Consider the following 12,886-nt stretch of genomic DNA (forward strand, 5'->3'; position numbering starts at 1 on the left):
GTAATTGAGTCTTGCAGTAGTCTGAGCCAGTAAAAACAGTGGGGCCAAGACCAAGGCAGTGAAGGCTGTCTCTCTGTACCTGTATATGGGGGTATTGATTACCACAGTATTCAAGACATTAAGGTGCTTGGGTTCAAAGTTTTTCTCTGAGAAGAAAGTAAGGTCTATGAGTTATTGTGCTGGCTGGGAGCCAAGATTATCCTTGATCTAAAGATTTTAATAGCTAGCGAACCTAGAGCACAGGTACTGTGTCTAAATGCAAAGCAGATTAGTAACAATGACTTTAGTGTGTCACCTTGCTATGCCTGTGCTCTGTTCCCTTCTGTCAACAATGAAATGCTTCTAAAAAATTGAGACAGCCACATTCAATTTTTTCCTACCCTTCTGCATCCTCTAACTCTTGTGCCTGGCTAATGCTGTTTAATCCCAGGGCTGAGATTCCAGAGGATTCTCCCACTGGGATGAGCCTGACAACTCTGTCTTGTGTTGATAAAGACAGTAACAATAGAACTCTTCAGTACCAAATGGAAAACAGCCAGATCCCTCCTAATAGTTTTCGTATGGAATTTAACATGCTGCAGGTGAGCCTTCATAATGGACCACTTCTTTACATCTATGAAATCAGGGAAAGGGGAAAATGATAAGCAAGGGCTTAGGCTTCAGTAAATCCTTGTGTGTCTGCCTGCCCAGGCAGCATTGCAGTATTTAGTTATGTGGGGGAGTCCTCTTTCAGCCATATTGTTGGTACCTTGAGCATAGCAGAGGGATCACATCTATTAATAGGAGCTAACTGTTGCCCTCTTTGCAGATGGAGCATCTCTCTTTAGCACAAGTCACCATTTGCTTCAGTTGGGGCTTAGTGTCTGCGGGTTAATGGCTACAGGGTTCTGACCACTGTGTGTGGGTTCTTGCAGGTGAACACCACTTTGGATTGTGACTCTGCAGTCATGGCCAGTCTTGGATTCCAGTACCGGGCCATCATTCTGGTGACAGACAGTGGAAGCCCCCAACAAACCAGTAAGTATCTTCACATTGTGGTTTATAATGCCATGACCACTAAGACTATTGTGTTCAATTTGGGGCGCCACAATTTAAGAAGGATATAGACGAGCTGGAATGTGTCTAGAGGAGGGCAATGAAGATGATGAGTGGTCTGGAGATCAAGTGCTATGAGAAAGGTTGAAGGAGCTGTGTATGTTTAGCCTGGAGAGGAGATGACTGAGAAGTGATATGATCAGCATCTTCAACTACTTGAAGGAGTGTTATATAAAGGATGGTGTGGAGTTGTTTTCTGTTACCCCAGAAGGGTTGAAATTAAGTCAAAAGAGTTTCCAGCTAAACATTAGGAAGAACTTTCTGACAGAGTGGTTCCTCAGTGGAACAGACTTCCTCAGGAGGTGATAGGCTCTTCTTCTTTGGAGGTTTTTAAACAGGCTAGATGGCCATCTGACAGCAATGCTGATTCTGTGAACCTAGGCAGATCATGAGAAAGAAGGCAGGGAGTGATAAGTTCTTGTGGTCCTTTCTTACACACCCAGGGAAATGCTGATTGCTACTTTGGTGTCAGGCAGAAATTTTTCTCCAGGCCAGTTTGGCCAGAGAACCTGGAGGGTTTTTTGCCATCTTTTGAGCATAGAGCACGGGTCACTGGGTATGTGTGCGGGGCAGCGGGGGAGGTACTTGTGAAGTTCCTGCATTGTGCAGGGGGTTGGACTAGATGATCATGAAGGTCTCTTCCAACTCTATGATTCTATGACATTACCTAGGCTTTATTGGGTCTTGTAGGAAGTTATAGGCATTTGGGAAGCTCAGCAGATAAAGCAAAGGGTCAACTAGCTGTGAGAAAGTAGAAATGACCTCTCAGTGGTATCATCTAAGTTGTACAAGTAACTCTTACAGCTTTATTGGGAAACATAAAGATGGAATGTCTGTGGCTGTTGTACGGAGGACTAGGAGATAAATTAGAATTGAGATCTAAGAACCAAGTATGAGACAACCAAGTATGAACATCAGAGCTGAATTATGTGCAAGGCTGTGCATACATGGTGCTTTTGTTAAAAAACAAGCAAACCAAAATTCTTCATTGAGCAACCCAAATTCCAGGCTCAGCATTTTTAGAGATTACTTTTTCTCATGTAACATTGCCACTAATTAAGAGGATTGCCCTCTAAATGTGTTCAGCCTTGGCAGTAAGAAGCCTGCTTCCAATATGTTTTATAATAAACTGGATTTTGGATTGATGGCAGAATGGCACTATATACACAGACATTTCGTGTACTAGTAGGTGCTGCCCTTTTGGCTTTTGTGAGCCCACTTCTTACAATAAGAGAACTGTCACCTGTATACTTTTTTTTTGGCCATCCAGTCATAGTTGACTTATGGCAACACCATAGGGTTTTCAAGGCAAGAGACATTCAGAGGTAGTTTGCTATTCCATGCCTCTGCATGGTGACCCTGGACTTCCTTGTTGGTCTCCCATCAAACCAGGGCTGACCCTGCTTTGCTTCTGAGATTTGGTTAGCCTGGGTCATCCACATCTGGGCATATACTTTATATAAATTAAGCACATTTACAAAAACCCCAGTAGTATGCAAGGTCTCATGCCCTGATCACCGAACATCCTATTCAGCCTCTACTCTGACTTCTGAGTTTACTAAGCATTTTCAAGAATCTTGCCATGAGTCTTAGCTTTTATTCAAAACAAAGCAAATTTCTATTTCTTCTGCCTGTAAAAGTAGTCTTGAAACTGCATGGTAAAACTTAATGCAACATTGGATATCTGATCAGGTCTCTGATGTGTAAATCTCCCAAGAAGTATACTAGAAAGAAAGAAAGAAAGAAAGAAAGAAAGAAAGAAAGAAAGAAAGAAAGAAAGAAAGAAAGAAAGAAAGAAAGAAAGAAGCCTAATCTAAATAAAATAAGAGAAAGAAGCCTAATCTAAAAATATATATTCTCTATCACAAATGGCCAGCTTGTCCGGCATCATGTGTGGAGTATGAGGGCATTCTATCTACAGGAGAGACCTGCAGAGACATATGCCTCCATGGAAGGTCATGTAAAGAGAGTGGGGGGACAAAATGAGAGGAGGGGTCAGAGGGCAGCTGCCAGATTAAGACAAAGAGAGGCATTCCATTCAAGGAGATAACATCTATACACACTTTAGTGATGTAGTGCCCCCACCCCCCAAATATCCAGGCATGCTGAGTCACTCACTCCAACAGGGAAAGAGGAAATGGACATGAATTCGGGCCTCAGAAATCCTAATCAGGTCTACTCTGAAATCTACTACAGTCTATTCAATGGGGCCTACTCCAAGGAAGGTGCTGTTAGGGTTGCGCTGTTACTCCTGGACTACTTCTAGCCCTAGTAAGGAAAGGAAAGATAGTTATTAGCAGCAGAGCTGTATTTTTAACCTATAAGAACTAAAAGCAACTTCAGGGAGGGCAGTTTCAACTGGGCAAATGGTGCAGAGAGAATCATAGTGTAACGTACTGAGACAGGAGACGTTGGTAGGGCAACATGCTTTAATGGAGGCACGTTACAAGAGAGGGAACACGCGGGCCGGGTCCCGCTTATGTACAACTCCGGGAACCTCCCTCCAGACAGGCCAGTCCAATCCTGGCCTGTTGAACTTCCCGCCACAGCTGGTGATTGGCTGGGAGTTCGGGCCCTGCGCTGAGCAGCCCGGGGACAGCCCGGTTGCTCCGCACAGGGTCGCGCTGGCTGGTTTATGTTATTGTGTTATTGCGTTGTATCGTTGTCTCGATACACTACACCCCTCCGCCCCTAGTTGCTGTACATAGTCTCTTAGGTAGGCGGGAGGACGGCGCTCCCGGGTGGATCGTCTCGGAGCTGCCTGTGGTGTCGGCGCTGCTTCAGCCGCGGGAGTCTCTCCGGGGGCCGAGGCCGCTGTGGGTTGCTGGTCGATCTCTGTGGGCCTCTCGGCCTCTGCTGGTCCGGGGAGTTCGCTGGCGGGCAGGGTTGGTGCTGGCGCTGTGGCCTCTGGCAGACCCCTAGCCGGCTCTCCCCCGGGTACTTTCTCCTCCACGTCGATCGGCCATTCCGGTAGAGTGCGGCGGCGCAGCTGGTCGATGTGCCGCCGAAGAGTCTGGCCCCCCTCTGTGGATACCTCGTAATGACGGGTCCCAATTACCTGCCTCACCCGACCCGCTACCCACCTGGGTCCCTGGGCATAGTTTCATGTGAACACGGGGTCCCCCGCGAAGAACCCTCGGGCTGCCTCCCGGACCTCCGGGGACCCTCGGATGTCCGAGGCTCGGTCGGGGTGTAGCCTGTCGAGCCTCGTGATGAGTTTGCGCCCCATGAGGAGCTCTGCCGGGCTTACCCCCGTGACCGGATTGGGGGTTACCCGGTTGTCGAACAGGAAGGCGGCTAGTCTGTGGTCCCAGTCACCCTGCACTATCCGGCCCAGGGCTTCCTTGGTCGTTCGGACCATTCGCTCCGCCTGTCCATTGGTGGCTGGGTGGAACGGGGCAGACCTTATGTGTCTAATCAGGTACCTCTGCAGGAATGCCTGAAAGTCCCCAGAGGTGAAAGCCGCCCCGTTGTCTGTGACAATAGTGTCCGGAATACCATGGGTGCTAAGGGCCCGGCGCAGTGCCCGTATGGCGGCTGCTGATGAAGTGGACGCTACTGGAATGACCTCCAGCCATTTGGTGTAGGCGTCCACCATGATCAGAAAGATCTGTCCCTGGAAGGGCCCCGCAAAGTCTAAGTGGAGCCTGGACCAAGGTTTCCTAGTGGTTTCCCACCGTGTGACTGGGGCGCTTGGTGGCTCGGGGCGTGACTCCTGACATGCGCTGCACCTCCGCACCCAGTTCTCGATCTCCTCATCCATCCCCGGCCACCAGACGTAGCTCCTGGCCAGAGCCTTCATCCTGACTATGCCGGGGTGTGTCTCGTGGAGTGACTCCAAAACTCGCTTCTGCAGCGGGGGGGGGGGGACCACCACCCTGCTTCCCCATAAGATGCACCCTTTGTGGGCTGCTAGCTCCTCTCTCCTCGTTTTGTAGGGCTTAAACTCTTCCCCCATGTTCCCTTCTGGCCACCCCCTCACCACCCAGTCGAGAACCCTTGCCAGTGTTTTGTTCCTCCCTGTAGCCTTTGCGACCTCCGCGGCGTGGAGGGGCTGTTCCGGGAGGGATTCGACCAACATGACCAGGTGTGCGGGGGCTGGGTCAGATTCTGTGACGGGAAGAGGCAAACGGCTGAGCGCGTCCGCGTGGCCCATAGCCTTGCCGGCCCGGTGGACCAGTGTGTACGTGTATGAGTTGAGGAATTGGTTCCACCTCAACACGCGCTGTGAGAGTATTTGGGGGGTTTGGCGGTCTGGGGCCAACAGACCTAAGAGCGGCTTATGGTCCGTAGCTATTGTGAACCTCCGCCCATACAGATAATCATGGAACTTGCGGACCCCCGCCACGATTGCCAGAGCCTCCTTGTCTATCTGCGCGTAATTGCGCTCGGCTGGTGTGAGTGTGCGGGAGTAGTACGCTACCGGTACCTCCCTCCCGTCCAGGAGTTGGTGCCCCAGGACTGCTCCCAACCCATAAGGCGACGCATCGCAAGCCAGGATGACGGGGAGGCCCTCGTCAAAATGGTGGAGCACTGCATTGGACACCAGGACATCCTTGACCGCCTGAAACGCGGCGGCTTGTTGTTTGCCCCAAACCCAAGGGGCTTTTTTGTCCAGCAACCGGTGTAGGGGTTCTGCTAGGGCTGCCTTGTGGGGGAGGAATGAATGGTAAAAATTAAGCACCCCCAAGAAGCTTTGTAGCTCCGCTTTGCAGGTGGGGGCCGGGGCTTGCACGATGGCTTGGGTCTTTTCTTCTGTTGGGTGGATTCCTGCTGCGTCTACAGCGAAACCCAGGAACTCCACCCGTGGGACCCCCAGCAAGCATTTCTCCCGCTTGACCTTGAGCCCCACTGCCTGGAACCGGCGGAGCACCTCTCTCAGGCGGTTGGCGAATTCTTCGGAGTCCGGGGCGGTGATTAAAACGTCATCGAAGAACGGTTGAACTCCGGGGATCCCTTTAAGGAGAGCGTCCATTATACTTTGGAAAATCCCCGGAGCCACGCTAACCCCGAACTGTAGCCTCCGCACTCTGAAGACCCCCTGTGTGTCACAATAGTCTGGGCCTCCGCCGTTTTAGTATCTACCGGGAGCTGTTGGTAGGCCTGTGCCAGATCCAGCTTCCCGAAGATCTTAGACCCCGCTAAGGCAGCCAGGACGTGGCTCACCACCGGCACTGGGTAGGGGTTATCCTGCAGTGCCTTATTTATTGTGCACTTATAGTCGGCACAGATCCGCACCTCCCCGTTTGGCTTGATCGGGGTTACGATGGGAGTCTCCCAGGTGGCGTAGTCTACCGGTTCCAGGACCCCTTGGGCAGTGAGGCGGTCTAGTTCGGCCTCTATTTTTGGTTTCAAGACAAACGGGACCCGCCTCGCCTTGAGCCTGATCGGCCTGACCGTCGGGTCTAGTGGTAGGGAGATGGCCGGCCCTTTGTAGCTCCCCAGGGAGCCGTCAAACACGTCTGGAAACTCTTGGCATATCTCCCCGAACCCCCTGGGTATTAGGGTTTGCCCCACCCCCTCCAAGTGGATCCCCAAGGGCTTGAACCACGCCAGTCCTAGCAGGGTGGTAAGCTGGCACTTTACCACCAGGATGTCCAGCGGGCCGTAGAAGGACCCCCGCTCGACTTGCACCCAGGCCCACCCCACGATTTGCACCGGATTCTTCTGAAAGTCCCGGAGTATGAAGTCCGCCGGCCTCAATTGAAGCCGCTGGCGGGGGCACAGTTTCCTCAGGGTCTCCTCTGCTATAATGGAAATGGAGGAACCTGAGTCCACCTCCATTTGGCAGGGGTTCCCTTCGATGAGGACCGCCATTTTGATCTTGTCGGGGGTGGCGAGGGGCAAGTTCAGTACCTGTAGGGTTGTGGAGGCTGTGGAGTGGAACTCCGCCAACTCGTGGTGCGTGGTCGGCCTCCGGCGGTTGGGCTTGGCTCGGCAAACCCTTGCAATGTGGCCGGTCTTTCCACAGCTCCAGCAGTCCCAGTTCCGGTACTGGCAGTCCCTTCTGTCGTGGGGGTCGCCGCAGCTGGCGCACTTGGGGGCCGGCGGTCTCTCCACTGCTGGGGATCGTTCGGCTGCTCGGGGTCGTTGTGGCGCGCGGTTGGTTGCCCCTGCCGGGCGGCGCAGCTGGAACGCTTCTCCCTCGTCCGGACGGTCGGGGTCCAGCTCCTCGTGGTGGACCGCGTCGGCCCTCGCCTTGGGGAAGGTCCTCGCAGTTCTCTCGAACGCCACGGCTTCGCTGAAGGCGCTCTGCAGAGTGAGCTCTTCCTTCGCGAAGAGCCTCTGTTGGAGCCTCTCGTCGCGGAGGCCCCACGTGAACCGATCGGCCAGGGTCTCTTCCAGCCGAGGAAAGTCGCAGTTTCCCGCAATCTGGCGTAGGGCCGCCAGATAGTCGGCGGCCGATTCCCCTGCTGCTTGGTCTCGCCGGTGGAAAAGGAACCGGCGGGCCACCCGAGATGGTTGGGGCAGGAAATGGCCAGTGAGGAGCCTGATGATCTCCGCGAAGGACTTCTCAGTGAGTTTTGCGGGGGCCGAGAGACCCTTGGTGATCTCGAACGTGGCCGCCCCGCAGACGCTCAGGAGAACGTCCCTCTTCATGCTGTCCTCTGTGATTCGGTTGGCCCTCAAGTAGCATTCAACCCGTTCTGCGTAGGACTCCCAGGCCTTGGGATTCGCGGGGTTGAACGGCTCGATGTGACTGGTGGTACCGCTCTGGGTTGCCATGGTGGCGACGGCGGCGGTCGTGGCCCGTGGGTTGCCCTGTCTCCGATGTAGCCAATGTGGCTAGAATCCCATCCTCGTCGCCACTGTAACGTACTGAGACAGGAGACGTTGGTAGGGCAACATGCTTTAATGGAGGCACGTTACAAGAGAGGGAACACGCGGGCCGGGTCCCGCTTATGTACAACTCCGGGAACCTCCCTCCAGACAGGCCAGTCCAATCCTGGCCTGTTGAACTTCCCGCCACAGCTGGTGATTGGCTGGGAGTTCGGGCCCTGCGCTGAGCAGCCCGGGGACAGCCCGGTTGCTCCGCACAGGGTCGCGCTGGCTGGTTTATGTTATTGTGTTATTGCGTTGTATCGTTATCTCGATACACTACACAGAGAATCACAGAGTTGGAAGGGGCCATACAGGCCATGTAGTCCAACCTCCTGCTCAATGCAGGATCAGCCTACAGGATCTCTGACAAGTGTTTGTCCAGCCGCTGCTTAAAAACTGCCAGTGAGGGGGAGCTCACCACCTCCCTAGGTAGCTGATTCTACTGTTGAACAAATCGTACTGTAAAAAAGTTTTTCCTAATATATTCAGTTGATACCTTCCCACCCTTAATTTAAAACCATTATTATGAGTCCTATCTAGGGCTGCCAATCCCCAGGTGGGTTCAGGGAATAAAGGTTACCATGAACCTCCACACAAACCAGCCTCAAAATTAATACACCTTAAATATCACTCAGTAATTATATAAATTATCAAAATTTCATTGAAAGGTTATGGAAGATATTAAGGAACAAGAGTCCACACCCAGTGTCTTTTAAAAACAAATTAATGTCCAAACAATATAGATTATGGAGTGCAGACCCTCTATTCAAGAGGTGGTCTTCAAACATGGAGCACGGCTCCTAATGTATTCCAGCTGAACTTCAAGAATTCTTCCACGGAGAACCATGCTCCAAAAATCTTATCCTCTGTACAGCCAGGCACAGGAGATAAACGCGACACGGCAGTATTCAGTCCATGTTTTGCTGATGCTCCTACGAGCTTTCTAGAAGGAATTTTAACAGTTTTCAGTGCTATCGCTTACAAATGTCCATTCAGTATGGTCAGTTTCCTAAGCCTAATACCGAATGGACATTTGTAAGCGATAGCACTGAAATTGTGTTAAAATTTATGAGTGATATTTAAGGTGTATTAATTTTGAGGCTGGTTTGTGTGGAGGTTTGTGGTAACCTTTATTCCCTGCTCTATTATCCACATTGCTCTTTTTTGGTTGCTCAATCCCCAGGTGGAGAGGCATTGGATGCTATGCTGCAAATTAGTTGCCTCTAACTCAGAAAACAGCCCCCCCACCCCCGAGCCTCAGATACCCCCGACACCGCTACCTAGAAGTGTATCTCCCATATAGTATATGTGTTTCTCATTTTTGTTACTGAGATGTAGAACTTGGCACTTATCCTTGTTAAATTGCATCTTGTTCACTTCCACCCATTTTTCTAGCATGTTCAGATCTTGTTGAATTCCAACTCTGGGCGTTTTCGCACTGACCTTAATCGGCAGCGAAGCCCCTCTTCACTGTGCAGGATCTGCGCGGATTTTGCACTAATTGCCGTGGAGCACCTGGAAGAGCCGGAAAGTCCAGCGGCTTTTGCAGCGCAAATGGAAACTGGTTTTTGGTGGTTTCCATTTGCGCCGCAAAAGCCGCGGGACTTTCCGGCTCTTCCGGGTGCTCTGCGGCAATTAGTGCGAAATCCGCGGAGATCCTGCGCGGTGAAGAGGGGCTTCGCTGCTGATTCAGGTCAGTGCGAAAACACCCTCTATCTTCTGGTGTATTTACTGCTCCTTCCAATTTGGTATCATCTGCAAATTGAGTAGCCCCTCCACATCCTCATCCAGATCATTGATAAAAATATAAAAAGTACCAGGCCCCAAACTGAGCCCTGTAGTACACTATTGGACACTTCCGTCTATTCAGATGAAATGCCATTTACAACTACTCTTTGAGTAGTTTTCCAGCCAGTTCTCCATCCACCTAACTATCCTGTAGTCCAGTACACAGTCCTCTAGTTTACCGATCAGAACATCATGGGGAACCCTGTGAAAAGCTTTATTGAAATCCAGGTTAAACAACATCAACAGCATCCCCTTGATCCAGTAAGCTCCTCACTCGATCGAAGAAGGAAATGAGGTTGGTCTGGCAAGACCTGTTTGGGAAAAATCTGTGCTGACTCCCCCAGATTACCAAATTGGCCTTTAGGTGATCACAGACTGATCCTTGTAAAAATTTTCCTGGGGGGAAAAATAAAACCATCTTGTCCAGTGCCATAGCCCTAATCCATATCCCCTGCACTCCACAGTCTACATACAAAAGTGGGTGCTTTGGAGATCTTATCATGGATACCTCAATTCACATGTAATTTGGCCTATTGGATGCTGAATTGCAAGCCCAGTACACAATTCCATGCTTGCTCAGAACAACAGTGGAACCAAAGGACATACATCTGTTGCAGAATTTTGATTAATGGTGTGTGATTCTTATCTGTTTTAATGAATTTACATTGGAATTGAAGTTAAATGAGAGGTTTTGGAACAACTGTCTCTCTTTCTTGATGCACCTGGGAAACTAGTTTCTCTCCCTCCCCAAAACGAACACAATGGAAATGGAAGTGCATGCAACTGTTCCTGCACCTCACATTTTCCCAACAACATAAATTTGATCACATCTGTGTGTTCTGTTCTTAAGAGCAGATGGCAATTTCCCCTTCCTCCCCATCCTGAAGGGGAGGACCATGTTTCCTGCTAGGGCTTGCAAACAGTTTCTTCCCTTAAGGGTGACTGAATAGAAAGGGAATTTGTACTCCACTGAAGTCCATGTTCCATTTCTGCACAAACTTGAAGAAGCAACAAAGTGATTATTGTTTGAATTGATTTGCCATTTGGAAGTAACCAACATAAAAAATGGCCTTTGTTTCTAGCTTTTGTGTGCCGCCACAGTTTTCTTTCCAAAAATACTTCAAAAAAGGGAACTGTTAAGTCAGAAGAAGTCCCCAGACTTTAGCTGCCTGACCACAATGACCAGTGACCAATGAACAATTTTCAATGAACAATTTTCAAAAAGCTGGCTGCAAACAAAGCAAGACGTAGCATAGATGTACAAAGGCTATGAAATCCAAGCAAAGTTAAGCATTTTAAGTTTCATTGATCTGAGTGGAAATGATTTAATATCATGCTTACTCACTGAACTCTGCAGAGCTCGGATAGGTTTGTCAGGTTTGTCAGCTTTCAGGTGAGGCCTGGAGATATCCTGGAATCACAACTGATCGCTGGACTACAAATCTCTGTTCCCTCTGGGAAAATGGCAGATTTAAAGGGTGGACTCTATGGCACCATATCATCACTGACCTCCCTCCCCAAACTCTGCCCTCCCCAGGCACTGCCCTTCAGATCTCCAGGAATTTCCCAAGCCAAAGTTGGCAACCCTTAGCTCAGGTGAACTGAACTGTAGCTGAATTGTGACCAAGGTGCAGTACAGGGAGCTAACAACCGTCAATGGCTGTATAGCATAAATGTACTTGTTAAACAACATAGAAAACATCTAAACAAGCTGTGGAAATTTTAGAAATCACCTATTCTTAAAGCTGTAGCTCATTGCAAAAGAGTCATGCTTTTATAAATATTATCTAGAGGAGCATAAAATAATAACTGTGTTAGTTTGCAAGAGTGTTCTGGAAAAGGAGCTTTCAAGTGATGCATTGCGGTGCTGGTTAGCATACTGAAAGAGGCAATCAAAAAGCTGTTGTTGGCGGAAGCTGATTTGACCTTAATACTTGCTCCAGGGACTGGCACATGAAAGGAGATGGTTTACTAAATAAATATGTCACCGAGAAGCAACAACTGCATGTGATCTTTGAAAAACTAAAAACAAATAGAAAACCCAGCACAGACCACCCTCAAAGGCTGTAAAGCAACTACTTATGATACACATGACAATTGATTTAAGTGTAAAGCTTCTTAAAGTCACAAAAGAAAAGCAATAACATAAAAATATGGAAATTGTACAAAACATCTGCTTGATGTTTAAAACTATTTTTTAAAATTACGTACAAATTAATAAATAAACTGGGCAAATAATTTCACTTTGATGTCCATAATGAAAATGCAGAAAAATAGCTATTTTGTTGGTTTGTTGTAACCCGTGCCTTTGCAGAATCTGGTTCATCCTTGAACATGTTCATACTCAGACTATACATGACAGTTGCAGATCTATTTATCTATTAGATTTTACCCCAAACTTCCTTCAAGGAGCTGAGGATGGTTTTCTATCTTCCATTATATCCTCACAACAGTTTTGTGGAGGTAAGTTGAGCTGACAGAGAGCGACTGGTCCAGTAAGCTTCATGGCTTGAACCCAGATGCACAAATTCAAGCCCAGCTCTCTAACCACTAAGTCACACCAACTCTGTGCATATGCATCACCACACTGTTTACACTCTGTGCATATGCATCACTGTTTACACTCTGTGCATATGCATCACCACACTGTTTACACTTGGTTCTGAATCCATCACATAAAATAAAAGGGTAGGGTTCCCAACTTTTTTGAGCAAAAAGAGTGCTTGTGTGGTGTTTGTGAATTCCCACCCCCCTCCTCCAGCTCACCTCCTCACAAAGTCTCTCCCAGTATCATTTTGCGCTGCCCAGCTGTTCCCAAACACCTGAAGTTGGCTTGACTGAGAGGAAGGAACTTGGCTTCATGAAAGTAAGCCATAAGTGCAAGGACAATCCTCTCAACTTGTATGCCTCTGTCGCTCTAAAAAGATTGGAAAATCTAAGTGAGTCAGGTGATCTGTGTTTAAACCGATGGTACTGTCATCATTATCATCATCATCATGGGTAGTTTATTCATTCATTGATTCTGAGTCTTTTGTAAGCACCTTTCCCTGAAACTCCATGTGGATTATAAATAATAATGAAAACAACATACAATTAAAAATGAGTAAAAGCTAACAAACATTATAGTTATCTTCATCTAGCTATGTTTGTTACTTCTTACTAACTATTCTGAGCAGGCTAG

General features: G+C 49.0%; 1 protein-coding gene across 1 annotated transcript in view; it reads left to right on the forward strand.

Annotated features, from left to right (window-relative positions):
• Nucleotides 1-12,886, forward strand: part of CDHR4 (cadherin related family member 4) — a gene marked incomplete at its 5' end in the record, with an annotated part of 45,697 nt that overhangs the window by 21,323 nt on the left and 11,488 nt on the right. The window contains 2 exons of the mRNA XM_060238824.1: nt 431-581; nt 915-1,017. Of these exons, the coding sequence (XP_060094807.1) occupies nt 431-581; nt 915-1,017 (254 nt within the window). The remainder of the gene's footprint in view (nt 1-430; nt 582-914; nt 1,018-12,886) is intronic.

This window comes from Heteronotia binoei, chromosome 5 (assembly GCF_032191835.1).
Source record: "Heteronotia binoei isolate CCM8104 ecotype False Entrance Well chromosome 5, APGP_CSIRO_Hbin_v1, whole genome shotgun sequence".
In the NCBI taxonomy this organism is placed as follows: Eukaryota; Metazoa; Chordata; class Lepidosauria; order Squamata; family Gekkonidae; genus Heteronotia; species Heteronotia binoei.